The sequence below is a fragment of the Nanorana parkeri genome, unplaced genomic scaffold, assembly GCF_000935625.1.
Source record: "Nanorana parkeri isolate BGI_ZX_2015 unplaced genomic scaffold, ASM93562v1 scaffold607, whole genome shotgun sequence".
Taxonomy (NCBI): Eukaryota; Metazoa; Chordata; class Amphibia; order Anura; family Dicroglossidae; genus Nanorana; species Nanorana parkeri.
In genome coordinates, this window is record NW_017306875.1 from 375919 (window position 1) to 395559 (window position 19641).

Consider the following 19641-nt stretch of genomic DNA (forward strand, 5'->3'; position numbering starts at 1 on the left):
ATCATCTGACAAGGCTCTCCAAGGTTCCAGGCGCACAGTAACAGTAACTAAAATACATATAATGACAAATGTTTTTTTTTTTACAGCAGCAGCAAACTCAATAGTTGTAATGAAAGCTCAGGCTTTAAAAGCATTAGTGCCTGATCTAGACTTGGGTACAGTTAAAAAGCAAATTCCAACCAAAATGTATTTTTGTTTTCTATATAGAGAGCAAGGTGTTAGAACCTCTGTCTGATTTGTATCGCTTACTGCTTTACTATTTATATAGCCCTTCACATCATGTGTGGTCAGCAAGCAAGGAAGCGAACAGAATCCAATGAAATGGTAATGCAAAGTATGCATGACAGCAGTCCAACAGCAGCTACATGTTTGCTATGATAGAATAGAGATTTAAAGTCCATTTCCACCTTTGTAAATGATTAGCAATTCTTGTGGTAATGAAGAGGTGCAGTGATGTATATGTGTGCACATTTTCATGACCCACATTGCTTGTTTTTTTTTTAATGAAGGTTTTATTAGGCCTGAAGCCTAAATATTCAAAAAAGGAAATTCAGTCTCACACCAGGGTGTCAGACTGTAATCAGCTGCCCCCTTCCCTATCACCCATTGTAACATGATCAGTAAACACCAGCTCTGCCTTTACATACAATACACTGTCCTGGGGGGGGGGCAATATACTTGCATTGCTCTGCACAGCACAAATGCAGACATTTCCATGAGGATATGAAGAGGAAAGCTAACAAAAAATGGGCAGGATAATAGATCATCTTTACTTCCTGGAACTCTGGCACATGTGAATATGCACATCATCTCAGGGGAGGAAAATGCCTTTCCCTGACATCTCATGAGGTTACCGATGAAATGCTCTGCTGATGTAACATTCCCAAGATGCAATGCTTGGTCACAATTACATAATTGGCGACAAAGTGACCAGGAAGTGGCATTAAAGAGATTGTAAGTAAATGAAAAATCTGTTTGTTTAGCTAATGAATGTAAAATGATTTCATATCAGCATGCAGAGCTGTATACTGATGTGATTTATGGTCAAAGTGGGCAAAGGTCCACTTTAACTGTAGCTTGCTTGTCACCAGTGACGTGCGATTCCTCTTGATCTGGGTGAGGCATTCCCCAGCCCTGCCCCCTGGCGAGTGAAGCTCCACCCCCGCTGGACGAAACCCCGACCCCAAGCTAGTGTAAAGGAGGAAGGGAGGAGCCTCCCTGTCCCTCACTTGCGCCTCACTGCTGAGGCGCTCCTTCCATGACAGGTTACACAGCGGGGAGGATTTCCCTGCTGTGTAACCTGTTAGAGGCTCTGCCTCACCTGCCTCCCCTGACCGCATGTCCCTGCTTGTCACCAGTTACTTGACTAGAGTAATCAGGTCAGCATTACTTCTCCTAAACTGGCCCTACACTGTACAATATGATTGTACAGTCTGTAAATCTCTTTTAGATCAACCAAAACAATCTATTCAATTTGGATCCAGTCACACAGGCCCCTGTACAAAATAATAATTGTTATATCTAAGGTCCAGTTCACACCAGCCCCAATGCGTTCTGGCCCGATTGGTGCCAGGACATACTGGACTGCATTACGGCCTGCTCACTCTGGTTTGGGGCGTGACGGTGCATGGAAGTCAATGGCACCATGCCGCACTGCGCTCGCCCCTACCCGAACGTGACTCCTGGCTCTCTGCAGCTTTCTATTATAGTCTCAAAGATTTAAATAGAAGGCAACAAAACCACTGAATGCAAAATTCACAAGCTGACAATGTTGCCAAAATACGGGTGATGCCTCCTTTTACCTTTTGAAGTAGATGTAAATCCTAACTCAAAAATAATTTGCAATGTAAAAATAAAAAGCACTGTATATGATTAACAAATTCCTGTAATTATTCTTAATAAAATACTGTATTTGCTTATACTTAAAAACATCCCCCGAAAATCGGGGGTCGTCTTATACGCGGGCTATACAATGTATACCTTTAGTTCGTTTAGGCCAAGCTGGCCCAAAACGAACATCCCTAATCTGTCAGCACGCTGGATGTGCGGTAATACTGTATGTACGGTAGCTTCCCTACATACAGTAGCTTAGCCAATCACAGCGAGCGATGTACGCAACCTCTGCCAATCCAAGCAAGCCTTGTATTCATTAATAGAATACATTGCTCGCCGTGATTGGCTCAGCGGGGTATACTGTATGTAGCTGAAGCTACCGTACATACAGTATTACAGCACATCCATCCATGATGTTTTTAAATGGTGTTGCCTCGGAAGTGGGATAGTCTTATATGACGAGTATAGCCCAAAACCTATGTTTTAAGTGGAAAATTAGGGGGGGTCGTCTTATACACCCAGTCGCCTTATACGCCGGCAATAACGGTACTTGTTTTTTCTGTTTTATATCCTGTATTGCATTTCAGGGCTGCTGACCTCATGCAGCCACTTCTACATGCATGCACTTGAGCACTGGCTACATGTCATTTCTTAGGTCAAGTTGCCGGCCTGATGTTGACAAGTATGCCACACTTGTGTTATGTGTGTTGTAACAGGCAAAAGTAGTCTCCATAGGAAACTGTGTGACAGGGTGACAACACAGAAGCCGATTAGGAGACAGGTACAGAGCATTGTCACACAATATCAGGAAGTATGTGATCAAGGACCTTCATAGTAGGATCCCCATGTATTTTTTAAATAAAGGCTGCAGATCATCAAACATTGGAAAGGACTTTTAGAATTACATTTACATGCTAAATCTTATATAAAATTTAATGATTGGGTGTACAAATACCAAAAAATTATGTAATACATTTCTTTGTGTTTCAGGAGCATCTGAAGACCAAGTGCTCTCAATACTTGGGAGCTAGGTCCCCCCTGGAGCCAATTCCCACCCTTGACATTTAGCATAAAATCCCTAAGGCCCCATTAACACTGAGTGATTTGTAGCGCTATTTCAGCTCAAAAATCGCTCAAACATCAGCTAAATGTGGCACGTCCAATGCATTTCAGGATCGGTGCACATCTCATCGCGTGGAAATTGTGCATGATTCCGCGTGGTCAGGAGTCACCTAGGTGTGCTGTGGGTGCCATTATTTTCTAATGGCACCCCAGTTGCGCCGCGATCCGCCTGTGCTTCCCAACACAATAGCGGCTAGAACAGCCGCGCCTTGTGTATCGCACTACATGTACCTTTTTTCTGTGATTGCCGCGCGGATGTCACCCCATTTAAATCAATGGGGACCGCGCAGCAATCGCGGCCTGCATTGTGCAGGACCACACGATCCCGGATCGCATAGGTCTGCATGGGGCCTCAATGGAGCTGTTCACATCTCATAGCCCAATGTCGCCTGTAGCTTGTAGCTCAAGCTTGTCACTTTAACATAACCAATTTTTCGCCGATTTCGTGCAATTTGGCCCAATAGACTTTAAAGGTGTAGCTCAATGTCGCACGAATTTGCGCGACATTGTCGCGCTACGTCACGCTACAGAAGTGTCAGTTTTGCACAGAAATATAAAGAAGGAACATAAGCAGGAAACAGGAAGAGGAATTATGTCATATCAAGATCGCTTTTGATTGGATACAGCCCAATGTAACAGCTACGAAGTCCATGCCAAAAGTACTGCTACGTAGCGCGACCATATGTGCACTGTAGCTCAAAGTCGCTCTGCTCAAATCAGCTGTGAAAAAGCGCCTTTTCTGATGTAGCTCAGTGTGAATGGGGTCTAAGTCTATGTTCACATGTGCAAATGTGCCTAACAGATTTAGTATAAGTGCTAATAGATATGTAAATGCTTTCATATTTTCATAAGACCATAGTTAGCATTTCAGTGAAGGTTCACATTAGGAAAACAACAGCATAACACATAAAAATCTATGATAAGACTATAGATAGTATTTTAGAGAAAATACACACTAGGGGAAAAAAAGTGCTAATTTTCCGAGGCTAAAGTCAGCCAAAGCAAATGTAGCAAATGTAGCAAATGTAGCAAGTTAGCTCCCCTTCCTTCCACCATCTAATTGCGGTAGCACTTTCAGTTGGCTCCACTTTTTAACCCAGTGTAACAAGTAAAACTGTCACTTCTCAGCATTTATAGATGACCACTTCTGGTAGAAATTCACAGAAAATTTAGTTGAAATTTGGTAGGTTCCAAAAAGCAGAACAAGAAGCATCCGTATTTACTGCTGTTACATAACCTTAGGTAACGGGTAGCCATTTGCGGTCAGTGGTTAATATAGTTATAGAGTTTCCTTGTGTGACTCAGCAAGTTGCTTATCAGTGCTTTAAGCCCTCCATCTCCCAAAACGCTCATCATCACACGTTTTTCATTTCCCTTTTTCTGGTGTTGTTCCTTATTCTCCAGCTTAGTTACTTCCCTATTTACTCTCTGTCTACTGATCTAATGAGTTTTGTACTGATTATAGCATTATTGGTGGTTATATTTTTGTTATCAGAGATATGCCTGATGAAAGATAATTACCTTAATCAAGTAAATTATATTCCTCCTCCTTTTAAATGGAGGAAATAGCCTTCAATGTTTATATGTGCTATAATACGTTTGCTTAGTAGAAGATTTATATTTGTTAGTGTGGAGGTAGAACTTTTTAATGCTTGTAAGGCTTCATAAGTCACAATATAACACAGATCAATAAACAAAGATGTCCCCTGCACACCATACAACAATTCAGGCTAGTGTTTGAAATAGCGGTGGTGCTTGTAGTGATGTCCACGGATGGCGCCGTGCATATCCAGAAGTAACAACAATGAAGATCACCAGCACTCGCAGGATGAGAATAAATCCAAAAGTTCTATTTATTGTAGAATTGACGCTGTCACTATGTTTACCCTTATGGAGGGAACCTGCGTGGTTCCGAAACGTAAGCTGTTACACATGTGACATTGTTCTACAATAAATAGAACTTCTGTATTAATTATCATCATGCGGGTGCTGGTGATCTTCATTGTTGTTACTTCACAATATAACACAGGACTCCCTGTTCCACAGAATCTATTCCACCAAATCCAATCCACCTGATATATGGAGAAGGGCTTAATGGGAGGTGCCTAGGACAGATGTGGGTGTTGACACATGTGATACATGAGGAGAAAGGGAGCTAATGTGTGCGGTTGGAGTAGGTGGTATATGGACCCTGCAGTTTAGGAGGTGTATTCCAGTAACCAGCAAGACCCATAAGAATAGTTGGGGTCAGAAGAGCTAAATCAGTTTTATTCCTTAGAGAGATTGTGTTTCCGCTGAGTGGTTAAAGACCTCTACAGTGCCAATCAAAGGATCCAGTGATTCAGGCTCAAGTAAGGAAGCCTCTAATTGAGTGTTCTGAAAGGAACCAGTAGGAATGTCTTTGTTATACAAACTGACCCAGCTAAAATTATATGTATATGTTTTTTTGTCTTGAGAAGTGATACTGCCTGGCCTTCTATCCATGCTGGGTAGTTTTCAGGAAAAACCTCTGAACGCCCCTAAATACCTGTGTCTGCTCATGTGTCTTCTGCTGCTTGTTACCTCCTTCTGTGGAATTCTATTACATTTATTAAATTGGTTTGCGAGTGTGGCTGGAGAACTGGGGGCGAAGCAGATCAGTGCTGCAGTCTGTCTAAAAATATATTTCATCCAATAGAAAAAGTTTACAATTTGCCTTATGAACAAATTAATTTTATCACCCTAAGTAACCAGGACCTCAAACACTTACCCTCTCTCAATTGTATACGTCCTATAGCTACCTCTCATTTATCTTTTATAAAGAGCTGAAACATCATTAAAAAAGTCACAGATTTATCTTGATCTAGACTAGAAGGGGATTTGGGATTATTCAGCTGTTAAATTATATTTATGATGCTTAGTTTAGGGATTCTACAAAACCCCAAAAAACAAAGGATTGTCTTTTGATTTCTGTGCTACTGGCATGACAAAAGGAATGAAAGAATCTACACTTGCACGGTATAAGGCTTTATTCTCATCTAGGTGTTTTCATGTTTGTTGCCACAGTGGTATGTTGTAGGCCTGTTGGACGTTACACACATTTTGTATTACTATGGATCCCTAGGCAATGCACAGAGAGGACTACACCCACAACATAACTAAAATGTGCAGCTCTTAACAGTGCCTAATATTTGTTAGAGATGTGTCTTCAAATATGGGCCTGAATTAGACGTGGTGCATCTAATCTCAACAATGTGGTCATATTAAGTTTATACCAAGTCTGTAGAATAGTTTATCACAAGAAAGTGAGGCCCACAAAGCAAACCATATACATGTAAATAACCTTCACCCCATAATTTTTGTCTGCCTGCTCGCTCATGTACCCTGGCCCCATCTTTAACCCCTTCATGACTGATCTAGTTTTCAGTTTCTATTCATAAATGACTGACACACTTTTTACATTTTTGCTGTGTGATTCTTCCACAGCAGTAATATACTTTCTTACTAAATGTACCCACACATATTATATATTGTTTTTTTAGAGGACAGATAGGGCTATATAATTATAACACATATGTGTACCTAACCCCTTACTTTGAATAAAATAAAAAAATGAGGGAAAAAACTAGAAGAAAATACTTTTTTTCACAAGTTTTGATTATTATTATTTTTTTTTGAATTTTTTATATTAATTATAGTATAAAAAATATATTTATATATAATTTATATTTTCCTAATTTTGTTTTACACTTTATTTTAATTTTTTTACACTTTGTAAAAAAAATAAAAATAAAATAAAAAAACTTTTTTTTTCAGGTCTAAGAGCCTGCTTATTGATTTCCTCTAAGTTGCTTGGAGAAACCAAACAGTGCTTTCCATCACCACTCCAGGATGTCATCTATTGTATGCTCTTACTCCAAGCTTCTGCTTGGTCATTTCCAGCTTGCTTCAACAAGCCATATACAGGTGAAACTCGAATAATTATAATATCGTGCAAAAGTTCATTTATTTCACTAATGCAACTTAGCCGTCTACCAAGAGATTTTGGAGCACTTCATGCTTTCTTTCCGCAGACGAGCTCTATGGGGATGCTGACTTCATTTTCAAGCAGGACTTGGCACCTGCCCACACTGCCAAAAATTTTCTGAGATTGTGGATCTGGGTTTTCATGAGCTGTAAGCCATAATCATCACAATTATGACAAATCACGACTTGAACTATCTTGCTTTGCATGTAATGAGTCTATCTCATATATTAGTTTCACCTTTTAAGTTGCATTAGTGAAATAAATGAACTTTTGCACGATATTCTAATTTTTCGAGTTTCACCTGTATAGGGCCACTCTTGACATGTAAGTAAAGTGATCAAAAGGATTGCTAAGTAGGAGCCCTTCGCAGCCAATGCATATGGTGTATGGGTGCTAAAGGGGTATCTTTAGGCACCTGGTACCCTACTTGGAAAAGTGGTATGGTGGTTTTAATTGGCTTAAGGTCCAGAAGGGAGTGGGTAATGGGTAGTCTTTTCTGGAGTAGACTTCCCTCTTGCAGCAGTGTTTGTAGTCACAATCTACTGTACCTATTCAAAATCTAGCACTTTATTGCAGTGTATTTAGGTAATATGACACTTTGGAGCTTTTGTTATTGTGATATTTAATATCTAGTACAGAGCTCAAAATTTCCACTCGCATTTTGCGAGTGGAAATGAAGTGAGGGCGAGTGGAAATTCAGCCGGTGTATTAGGGCTTACACTCTCTCTGTCTCATGCTGATGCTGCCCCGCTGACAGACACGCTCACACCACTGCTGGACTGACAAAGTTTCCTTTGAAGAGAGAAAAGTAAAACAGAAAAGTCCATTTATCGACAAAAATGTGAATATAAGAAAAACTGGGATCACAGTAAACGCAGAATTTGATAAATATGATATTTCCTGCATAAAAGTACAATGTTCCATGGAGATATAACTAATAGTGTTAAACCCACTGTGTCCAACCCCCCCCCCAGTCAATATGCTATATGGAGAGAATATATATTGCTTAGTAAAAGAAAAAGTCAGAGGTTTCCACCACTTCTTCACAGCTGCTGACACGTTATATCTTCACAGAGCATTGTGCTTTTGTGGAGGAAATATCATATTTATTACATTGTGATAATTTAAGAGGGTGTGGTTAGGGGAGGAGTTAAGGCCAGGGCAGGGTAGGGGTTAGGTGGGGCAACTGGTGGCGAATAACTCTTAAGGACTGGCTAATAGTTCAGAACCTGAAATTTTGAGCCCTGATCTAGTATATTAGGAAAAATTATATTTTTGCTAGTATACTATATATTATTTTGCAATATTAAAATAACAATATATTTAAAAATATGTGCAGCAATAGTTTTGTTTAATTAAAGAATGTCTCTCAGCAACCATTCCTTTGGCAGCCCTGAAGTATAACCAATTTATAGGCAAAATTATTTCTCTTTATTTCTACAGCAGTGGTGGTATAAAGGTGCACATAAAAATGTAATACTAATTCATTACCAAGGTGTCATTTCACATGGGTTGAAAACCAGCTTTATGTTTTATCAATGCAGAAAAAAATACAGTGTCAGTTTTCTTATGGCAGCATCTACAAATCTGGTTATAACTGACTCAATGCCATAAAGATTTCTTATTAATCTGTTCGAGTCAATCCACTAAGCAGCAGGTGTTGTTACAAGTACTTTTTTTTTCATTCCAACTTTTCTCAACAAAATGATAACTTCGCAAACATAGTAGTAAACATTTTCCTAGGTATGGAATCCGTACGGGAGGGCTATTTCAGTAAAAGCTTTTATTTCTCATAAATTGCTTTTTTATCCCATGAAGAACCGAAGAGCTGGTTGATGAATAGGGGTGAACAAAACTGAGAGTTCACACATTTACAACATTTCTGCAAAAATCTAAACATTTGGCAAAATGTATTGGGTGCAATGGGCTTTACATGGCTCCTGGGGTTTAGGAGAAGCTCCTTGCAACTATATTGTGTCAAAAACAGCCCCTCATTAGCTAGGCTGATGTTAGATATTGAGAAACAGGTTGACTTTTCAAATACTACAAAGTATTTCCACCTCATTTGCTAGCAAATTTATGTCAGGGAACAGAGATGGACCTTCCATAAGTAACATGTTATATTATCAGCTAATTTGCTGGGGACAAATTATATATACAGGTGAAACTCGAATAATTAGAATATCATGCAAAAGTAATTGCAGTAATTACAACAGCCTTTGAACGGGATGATTTAACTTGGGATGATTGTTGTCGCTCGGAGCCATGGAGCGAGTATCAGCAAAACAGCAGAATTCGTTAAATGTTCAAACTGGGTCCTTGGATGTTTTATTAAGGAATGGAGCTTGGCCTTTTATATGACGTCTATTCTCCACCTCTATCACTGTGCCCTGCCGCACTCTACACCGCTGTAGAGTGCGTATCTGTTGAGATGAAACTGAAAATGACAATTGTGCTGAATGGTTGGTGTGGCCACAACACGTCTAAGAGTGGGAATGGCTTACAGGTTAAATAGAAGCTGAGTCTACTTGCTGTATATACTCTCTGGATTATGTCTGAGTCTGATCCAGTTTTGATACCCCCCCCCCTATTATGCTTTAATAACAGTTTTACAAGTGACAGTCTCACAGACGTAAACCCCAGCATCATTTTTAAAAATGAAGCACCTCTATTACACATGCTTTTTTGCACACAGAATATAAACGTGCATTAAGGAACTAAACTCACCTCCGCTCCAGCGATATGAGGCCATCATGGGCACAGACTTACCAGTACTAGACAACTGAAAATCAGAAGAAGAACCAATCCATGAATTCAGACTCATTAGGAATAAACAGTCTGAATTCATGGATTGATTCTGGCTTGTATGATTTGTGCTGAAGCTGTTGCAGGGAATTTTTGGCACACACAAGACCTTTTAATACCAGTAATAAAAAAAAATTGAATCCCATAGCATAACTGATTGGTGTACCTAAAAAGTGTCCTAAAGATTTATGCAGCTGAAAATACTTTTTAATATTATTTCGAGGGAGGTGTCAGTAAGGGTTTTTGATTGTCTGGCAGCTGAATGCATTGGAATCTTTTTTTTGTGCATCTGTGCTGAGCTGAACCTACTTTTTGCTGCAGGTTTTCCTGATTCAGCAGCTTGATTATTTTCTTTTTTGGGGGCAAGTTAGGGCATGTTCTGATGACCGTCTGACTCTGTGCTGAGGACTGTCTGAGCAATTCAGCATTTCAGTGCATAACATGTAAAAGTGTCCACCTCAGGCACACTTGTTTTCTACAGTGGATAAAGGTGTCAGATAGAGGTGTCACCTCTCAGCACTAAACTTTCCAAAAGTGAAACAGTGTGCATAAAAAAACCTGTGTCTATTATAGAAACTAGCAGGCTGTCGGAATGGAGGCTTGCACACATTGTACCTGACATCAGTGGTGTATTTAGGATTTGTGCTGCCCTAGGCAAGACTACACTCGGGCACCACCCAATCTAAATTTGCCCCACCCCTCCCTGTATAAGACATTTTGCGTAACCTGTCAGTCGCTGGGTACAACGTGCCTCTGGCAGGTTGCGTTAGTGGCACAGCAGGGAAGCCTGGGTCTCAGGTGGGCTGTAAATGGTCTCTTGTGACCCTGCATAGCCCACCTGAGACCTTGTAGAGCTCACTGCATAGCCCACCATAAACCTCGCATATCATACCTGAGACTTCTTAGGCAGCTGCGAGACCCGAGTGGCCTCCTAATTTGCCTGATTAGGCAGCTGAGACTGCTTGATTCTGTGCGGCACGCATTGCCGCACCTATTTTGGGAGCTGCGTTTTGCCGCCCCCTGCCCCCCGTTTTGCCTTGTGGTGGATACCTTTTTGCCTTGTGTGCAAACGGTGTGTTGAGGACCTCCGAAACTGGTTCAAGGGTAAGAAAAAATCTTTCCGTTATGGGATTCCTATGGTATGGCGAGAGCAAAAGAACCATAGTGATGACTGTTACTTTTGTTCATGCGATGTGAAAGGGTTTAATTCCAAATGGAAGCATTCCATTTCATACCCCAATCTTCACTCAGCAATTCGTCCCATCCCCCATGGCACAGATATACCAGTACCCAAGCCCCCTGCTACCTTGGAAGAGATACCTAGCTCCGATGAAGGTGAAGTCATACCTGAACCAGATGACGAATCAAGTTCTGACTTTGAAGATGATACAAGGATTTCTCAGGAGGAGATGAATGATTTGGTAAGAGACTTGAATCTTCCCAAAGATGCCGCTTAGTTACTCGGATCAAGGCTGAAAAGCAGGAATTTATTGTTGCCAGGAGTGTCATCTTCATGGTTCAGACATCGTGAAAAGGAGTTCGTTCCTTACTTCGCCCAGGAAGACAAGTTGGTTTATTGCATCGATGTCGTAGGTCTGATGGGTCAATTTAAAATCCAATATGATTCAGAGCAATGGCGTCTTTTTATAGATTCTTCAAAAAGAAGTCTCAAAGCAGTTTTACTCCACAACGGTTTTTACGCTTCCATACCTGTAGGCCATTCCGTACACTTGAAAGAAACCTACGAGAACTTGGAATTGGTTCTTCGTAAACTTAAATATGAAGACCATGGTTGGCAAGTGTGTGGGGAATAAAAAAAATTTTTGCAGACCTGTGTAATCGTTTGAACACTGTATTTAGAAAGTCAGTGCTTTAAAGTGACACTAAACTCAGAAGTTAAATATTCAACTACATGAACTATTAAAAATGTAGATTGTTTGTGTATCACTCAGCTGTAGATCCTCAAATCATCTCTGAATTCATGTTGACACTGTCCTTCCTTTTTGGAGGGTGGCTACTTTTGTTTCCCATGATCCCTTTGTGTGTTGTAAAGTAGCCACCGCTCCAAACTCACTCCTGTGATAGACTATAATCTCACTACTAATTTGTATATTTAGTCCATCACGGGAGCGAGTTTGGAGCAGTGTCTACTTTAAAAGACACACAAGGAACATGAGTAACGAAAGTCGCCACCCTCCAGAAGGACAGTGTCAGCATGAATTCAGAGATGATTTGATGACCTACAGCTGAGTGATACAAAATCAGCTACATTTTTGTTAATAGTTAAGGTACTTGAATGCTTTTTTAAGATTTAACTCCTGAGTTTAGCGTCACTTTAAGGCAAGAGCAACAGCTTCACCATGCTACTACTAGCCCTCCAGCCGTGGTGCAACTACAAATCCCATTATGCATTACGAGAATCTGACAACCACAGTCATGACTGCCAGAGGCAGATGCATGATGGAATTTGTAGTTTCACCAGAGCAGGAAGGCTGGAGTTAGCTTACCCCTGGCCTAATTCATTGCAGTCTGTTTTTGTATTTCAATTCTCTGTAAATATACTTATACTAATGCTGTCACTCTAAAGGTAATTAACCTGTGCAATTCTGATTTTCTAGTTTGCCAAGGAAAGCAAAGGCCTTGTATGCATGTAAAGCCGAGCACGACTCTGAACTCTCATTCACAGCTGGAACCTTCTTCGAAAACGGTGAGTCACTATTACATTTCATCATATTGATATGTATTTTGCCCTAAGTGCACACCAGTCTTATTTCCAAGGTAACATGTCTTTCAGTTTACCACTGTTTCCTTTATTTCATCAATTCAAGGCTGTGTACACATCAATGTACATGAAAGCACACTTACAACCAACTCTACACATTTGAATTCAAACTGGTGTATACTGACATACAGTCACACCAGTGATGATGAATGAACTGCTCTTCTACACTTACAATATATTGTGACTTTTGGGTTACCCTTTATGTCTCCCTTCAACATCACGCATACTCCCTTTTGACCCTTCTTTGTGATTTCATTCTCTGTTGCTTTCAGAGGGGGATTATTACTGTGCAATAGTGGCTCACATAAGCACCTCTCACACACCTTCTGAGTCAGTTTACGTTTGGAGCTTTATGTACTGATCTTTGTTTGTTCAGTTACCCAGTAGCAGGTTAAAATAGAGTATTAAAACACAAAGAAAGGCGAGCGCACAGCTGGTATGGACTATGACGGGTGGATAGATATATTTAAAACAAAATTTAATGTTAAAACAAGATTAAAATTAAACAACTATAAAACCATTACGGAACAATGGTATGCCAATGCGAGGCTTGAAATATTATAGGGTGAGCAAGCTTCTTATTCAGGGGGAGGAGCCCTGTAGACATGTAGACATTTAAAATAGAGTATTACCAGTAAAGAGCACTAAGCTACCCAGCAGCAGAATAACCAGAACCTTGGTGTCTGCTCCTATTTAGTGTAGTGTAGTTGATACCTGGTTACGTGAACAAAATGTTATTGAATGACGGCCACATGGAACAGTTTTTTTTCCAGTATTAGTAACACATGGATATTTGCATGCTAATTTCCTATAAAGGATTTTTGCAAGCCAAACTCTAATGTAATGTGGCATGATGCAGGTACATAGCTTGGCTTAATTTACTTACATTTCACATACTCATCTGCCTAATGGTTTTAGTGTTGTTCCACTGCAATCCACTGATCAGGTGACACCGTCTAGGCCCCACACTGCCGATCAGAATACTCCTTATTCATCTTCCTGGTTCAAATGCGAGGAAAAGTGAAAGGCACTGTGGTCTTTGGTTGAAAACGGCCAATGATTGCAATATGGGTTTCTTTTGTGGGGCCCGATTGCTCGATAGTGGGTCTACTTCCACCTATAGGGAACCCACGAAGGGCAGAAGGGGGCCCTGGAGAAATCGATTCAAACAAAAAAAAAAGGAGGCGCCACCAAATGAAGAGTTCAAAGGAGTTTTTTTGGTAACAAAAAAAGGATTATTACCAGTAAAACTCCTTCGGACGTGTCTTTGTTTTTCTTTCTGGTTCAGACTGTCAGCCCCCTATGTGCATCTTCCCTCTGTGTCCCTACTCCTGCAGCCTCTTGGGATATACATTACTGTGCAAAAGATTTAGGCAGGTGTGAAAAAATGCTTTCAGAAATAAAGATGTTAATAGTTTCTTTTTATCAACTAACAAAATGGACTAGTAAATGAACAGAAGAGAAATCCAAATCAAATCAACATCTTCTAGGTACACTTGCAGACAGTTTTTTAAGGAATTTGGCAGGTAGTTTGTTGCAGACATTTTGGAGAACTAACCACAGATCTTCTGTGGATGTCGGCTGCCTCAAATCCTTCTGTCTCTTCATGTAATCCCAGAGAGACTCCATGATGTTGAGATCAAGGCTCTGTGGGGGCCAAACCATCACTTCCAAGACTCCTTGTTCTTATTTACACTGAAGATAGTTCTTAATAACATTGGCTGTATGTTTGGGGTTGTCGTCCTGCTGTAGAGTAAATTTGGGGCCAATCACACGCGTCTTTTTTTTTTTTTTAACTTTCAATAGTTCTTTATTGAAGTCAAGTGAAGCATACATAACAAAATGCATATAACATAACCAACTTAACATCCAGCATACAGTATGCTTTGCAATATAATTTCCATTTATAGGGAGGTTAGGAGGAAGGGAGGATGGCAAAACAAGTGGAATCACACGCGTCTTTTATGTTATGGCATGGTGGATAAGGATCTGTGTGTAATTCTCAGCATTGAGGACACCAAATCTCAAACTCAATTTGCAGAAACACAGCCCCAGACTTGCAAGGAACCTCCACCATGCTTCACTGTTGCCTGCAAACAATCATTATTGTACCACTCTCCAGCCCTTCTGCAAACAAACTACCTCCTGCTACAGCCAAATATTTCATATATTGACTCATCAGTCCAGAGCCCCTGCTTCCACATTTCTGTACCCCAGTTCCTATGTTTTTGTGCATAGTTGAGTCGCTTAGCCTTGTTTCCACGTTGTAGGTATGGCTTTTTGGCCGCAATTCTTCCATGAAGACCACTTCTGGCCAGACTTCTCCGGACAGTAGATGGGTGTACCTGGGTCCCACTAGTTTCCACTAGTTCGGTCCTGATGGCACTGCTGGACATCTTCCATTGTCGAAAGGAACTAAACATGATGTGTCTTTCATCTGCTTCATTAAGTTTCCGTTGCCGACCACTACGTCTATGGTTCTCAGCATTGCCTGTTTGTGCTTCTTCAAAAGAGCTTGAACAGCACATCTTGAAACCCCAGTCTGCTTTAAAATATTTGCCTGGGAGAGACGTTGCTGTGCTCAGTCTTGCCATGGTGTATGACCTGTGACATAACTGTCTTCCACAACCTCACCTTAGCAGCAGAGTTTGGCTGTCCCTCACCAATTTTAAGCCTCCTACACAGCTGTTTCGGTTTTACCTTAAAGTGACATTAAACCCTCAGATTTTTTAACATAAAACAATACTGTAATGTGTGCCTTACTGTAATCCATGGTTGTTTCCCTTCTCTTAGCTGCTCTTCCTTTTAAATCTGTATCTGTTCTCATGCTGGGCAGAACTTCTGTTTTGCAGCAGACTGCCTTGTCTCAGGAATGGATATATGGTGTCTGTGTATAGGTTTGTAACCTGAGCCAGCACTACAGGAAGAGGCCCTGAGCTGAAAAGGGAAGTTCTCCCCAAGCATGAGAAGACATGAGGATTTAAAAGGAAGAGCAGCAAAGAGAAGGGAAACTACCATGGATTACAGTAAGGCACACATTACAGTATTGGTTTATGTTAAAAAAACTGAGGGTTTAATGTCACTTTAATGACTGTGTTTCAACCTACATATGACATTGATGATCATTAGCACCTTCTTGGTAAAATTGAAGCCAAAGGGTAGTCACACTAAATATTTTTTTGGATTCAGAATTTTCTTCTTTTCATTCACTTTGCTTTTTGCAAATTGATTAAAAAAAATAAACAATAAAAATATATATTTTTGAAAGCATTCTTACTTTTACAGCATTTTTTCACACCTGCCTTAAACTTTTGCTATGTACTGTATGTTGGGGATATCCCAGGAGGTTTACAAAGCTTTCTTTGTAAACCTGTATCATTAAAAGAAACCTGTACTGAGAGAAAACTGTAGCCTGCCATACCCTTGCCACCCAGCTTAGTCCTCCACTGACAGACACACCTGTTGTATAGCTGACAAAGACTGCAGTCCATCAAATATGACTCAACATTGCTACTCTGTCTGTAATGGTATTTTAGGTATTAATAAGTTTAAAATATTTTTCACTTGATGTTATTTTGTCATTGTATGTATACCTTTGAACTCCTGTTCCTGTTTAAAATATTCATATAGTCAAGTTATTTTTATCCTTTCTACTTGTGGTGCTACTGAAGATGTAACCTGACAAGTGTAAAAAAAAAATAGCAGTTAAATCTTTCCTGTTCCTAACCGTATTCAGTAGAATTTGTCCTGTCCAAAACAGCTGTCATATTTTATGTTAACCCTTTTTACTATGGAGAAGCACATTTTAAAGGATTTTTCTACTTTTAGCCTGTATGATGTGCAACACATCGTGAGTGTAAATGATCAGTGTGGGTTGTGTGAATGGTACCCATATCATCTTTTGTAATTAGCAGTATTTGGACTTTTATGGTTGGTCTACCAGCACCAATGTCATGAAATTGTTCATTTGTGATCAGGTTCTACTTGTTCATCTTAAGACACTTTTTTCTTGTTGAAACATCACGATATCCTCACATGTAAATTTACCAGAAGTACAGAAGAAAGCCTACTAATAAAACCTGTAAACCTCTCTAAACCCAAGTGTCCTGAACAGAAAAATAAATAGTCACTCTGTACAGGCTTTCAAGTACAACCCAGTGTCAGCAACATGTGGTATTCCCACGTCCTTTAACCAAATGCACCAAAAGCGTTCAAAGTAAACTGAAGTAATAGGGAGTAGGGCAGCATTTAAAAAAAATTATTTTTGTATATGCATCTACATGCTGCTGTATTAATAGCATACTATTATAGTATACTACTAAATACTGAATTCTACTGAATCAATAGCCAGGGAATAGACTATTGTAAGGCAATGTGAAAATGTGTTCCAATGTGTCACCATCCTGTGGCAAGTAGGAATTGTGTTCTTCCTTCAAATTCTCTCACTTCTGCACATATAAGTCTCAAATTAACAGCTTTGCTTACTAGGAAACGCAATAGGTAGGCTATAATTCTTTCCTTCCTGCCTTCCTTATGCTGTCCCATCAGCCAGATCTGCTCCCAGATCACGCTGAAATCCCTGAGTGTTTTTACCCCCTTCTTTTGCATAGCAAAGCTGCAAAATCAAAACATTTTAACTTACCCCTGGTTGTGAAGGAGTTAAATAAACCTGTTTGCATCATATAATAGAGCTTTTATGGTTTGTAAAGTGTTCAGTAAAATTTGCAGACATAACCCATTTTGCATGCATATCGTTTTAGCAACAATTTTTCTCCACCCTTATAAATGAATATCACTAAATGTAAAAACAGCAGTGTTATGTACTTTGGAAGGACAGTCTGTCTATGGTATATTAGACATGTAGCAAGTGGTGATGTAACTGGAAATTACTTGCAAAACTGTACTATATAAAGAGTAATTTTAACCTCAGAAACTGACAAATATGATTACTGGCTGAATAGATCTGTAGGCTGCCAGACAGAGGGGTCTCTTACAAGCTCACACTTTCCTGTTGGGTCCCTTTATGGCTGTCCCCCTTTAACAGTTCTGCACAGACTGCTGTGGTTGTAATTACTAATGAGTGATTTAGCCACATCTTTCTTCCCCTCTTGACTGCGGTTATAAATGCGTGTCCAGAATGCTACAGAATAGTATATAGCGTTTGATTTATAATGTTTTCCTATGGATAAAGATGAATGCAGTTCAATAACTATTAGTGCTTAGTCCTCAGATCCGTGGCAAAGAAAGCATCAGGGTAAAATATGGCTAGAGGTCCTTCCAGGTTAATAAAAATAAGCCCAGGCAGTGACCCAGATGTTGTGTTGCAACAGATAGATGATTAATATGGAAAAAGCAGAGAGTGGGTCAATCCAAATTAGGTTTTAACCTAAAATATATATTTTTTTCAGTAAACCAAATCAATGTTCTATAACGGCTGAATGGAATTATGTACCAAGTGTCTGTGATCCCTAGACATACAAATGAGCCAAAACCAGACTAACCTGAGCCCCTAATGTATTTCTGTAAGAGTTCATATAAGTGTAGCATTTTCTACCCAGTCATAATTCATCTTCACCCTCCTACAAAATATTATAGCAGCGTTGCCTATTTAAATTTTTGTATGCATTTGCCAGTGTTTAGTAATGGGGGATATATTTGGTATATAAACAATACATTATTTTTAGCAATTTGAGAATTTTGCCTTTTTTACTTATGTTAATCTGCGTGATTACAGAGTGATAGAATAGAGGTCAAAGCTGAACTTTAGGCATAGAGCATTTTGATTGAAAGACAAAGGAATCTAAATCCATGTTGCATGCACCAAATGTCTTTGCAAACCTATATAACCTTGTAAAAGTAGTGCTGCACGTAACCTGTACAGAGAGCAGAGATATGAGTGGGACGTAGCAGATCCACTGACTACAGGCTGTCTGCAGAAATCAACAACAAAAAAGAAAAAAAAAGTTTAAAAGAGAACTATGGCCCAACCTTTTTTGGCCGTAGTTCTCTTTAGGGTCACAGGAGGACATGTGCTGACAGTGCAGAACCGCGCTGCAACCGGGACAGATCCTGACAGTATTGTCGGGATCCACCCCGCTTCCTGATTGACAGCTGGCTCTGCCTCTCTAGAGCCAGCTGTGCCCACCCCCTTCCCTGTCCGTTCCTCCAGTCAGCCCTGGAGGAACATAATTCTCCTTGAAGTATTAATGGAAGGCAAAGGTGGAAGGTGTTAATTATGGCTGATTAAGGTTTGCTAGGGGGTAATAAGGTGTTAAATAGAAACACATTTTATTGAAAGAAACTTTTTTTTTTTTTTTACTTGTAACACTGCTTTAACTGACATCATATGCAAATGTAACTCTTTTGATTTTCATATGAATGATACTGAGTAAATGCAACGTAATAATGTTATATTGTATTATTTCTAAATCATGTCTGAGGAGTGTTTGTAAACTCTAGTCAAAGGCAATTCAGAAGCACCCCATATTATTACTTGTTTGTACTGCGTGTTTAACACTGGCTGATCCTGCAGCTGCTGTACTACTATACAAGTCCTGACTGTCAAAATGCCAGAAAGAAGTGGGGGAAAAGGCCAGAAATTAAAGGGGGGCACTGGCTGCAGCTGAAGTGACCATGAGCTTAAAGGCTTAGAAAATGCAGTGGAAATAGGGGTTACCTGGTGCAGGCAGTTCTGTTGCGATCGAAGTATACTTAGATCTGCCAGCAAGTAGGCCTTTCTATATGTAACCCTTTTCTGCTTATTTTTCCTGCTCAGTTCACCCATCCCAGGAGCCAGGCTGGTTAGAAGGGACGCTCAACGGAAAGACTGGACTCATACCTGAAAACTATGTGGAATTCCTATAGCTTTACACCCTGCCATCAGCGCTAAGCTTTACATGGTATCCATGACAACTGCTGACGGTGTTGAAGATAGTTTCTCTTTACCTCTATAAATTACAGGGTGAAGGACCTCTCATTACCTGTTGGCAGTGAATATATGTGTTTTATAGTAATGTACATGTTTGAAATGTTTTATGGTGGTGAGATGTATACAGAAATGAATGATTTTGTTTTTAGTAAGGGACCATTTTAT

At 39.9% G+C, this 19641-nt stretch overlaps 1 protein-coding gene across 1 annotated transcript in view; it reads left to right on the forward strand.

The window, feature by feature from the left end:
• ARHGAP26 (Rho GTPase activating protein 26) overlaps nucleotides 1–19412 on the forward strand; it is a 389295-nt gene extending 369883 nt beyond the window's left edge. The window contains 2 exon segments of the mRNA XM_018562857.1: nucleotides 12385–12473; nucleotides 19324–19412. Coding sequence (XP_018418359.1) covers nucleotides 12385–12473; nucleotides 19324–19412 — 178 coding nt within the window.
• The last annotated feature ends 229 nt before the right edge of the window (nucleotides 19413–19641 follow it).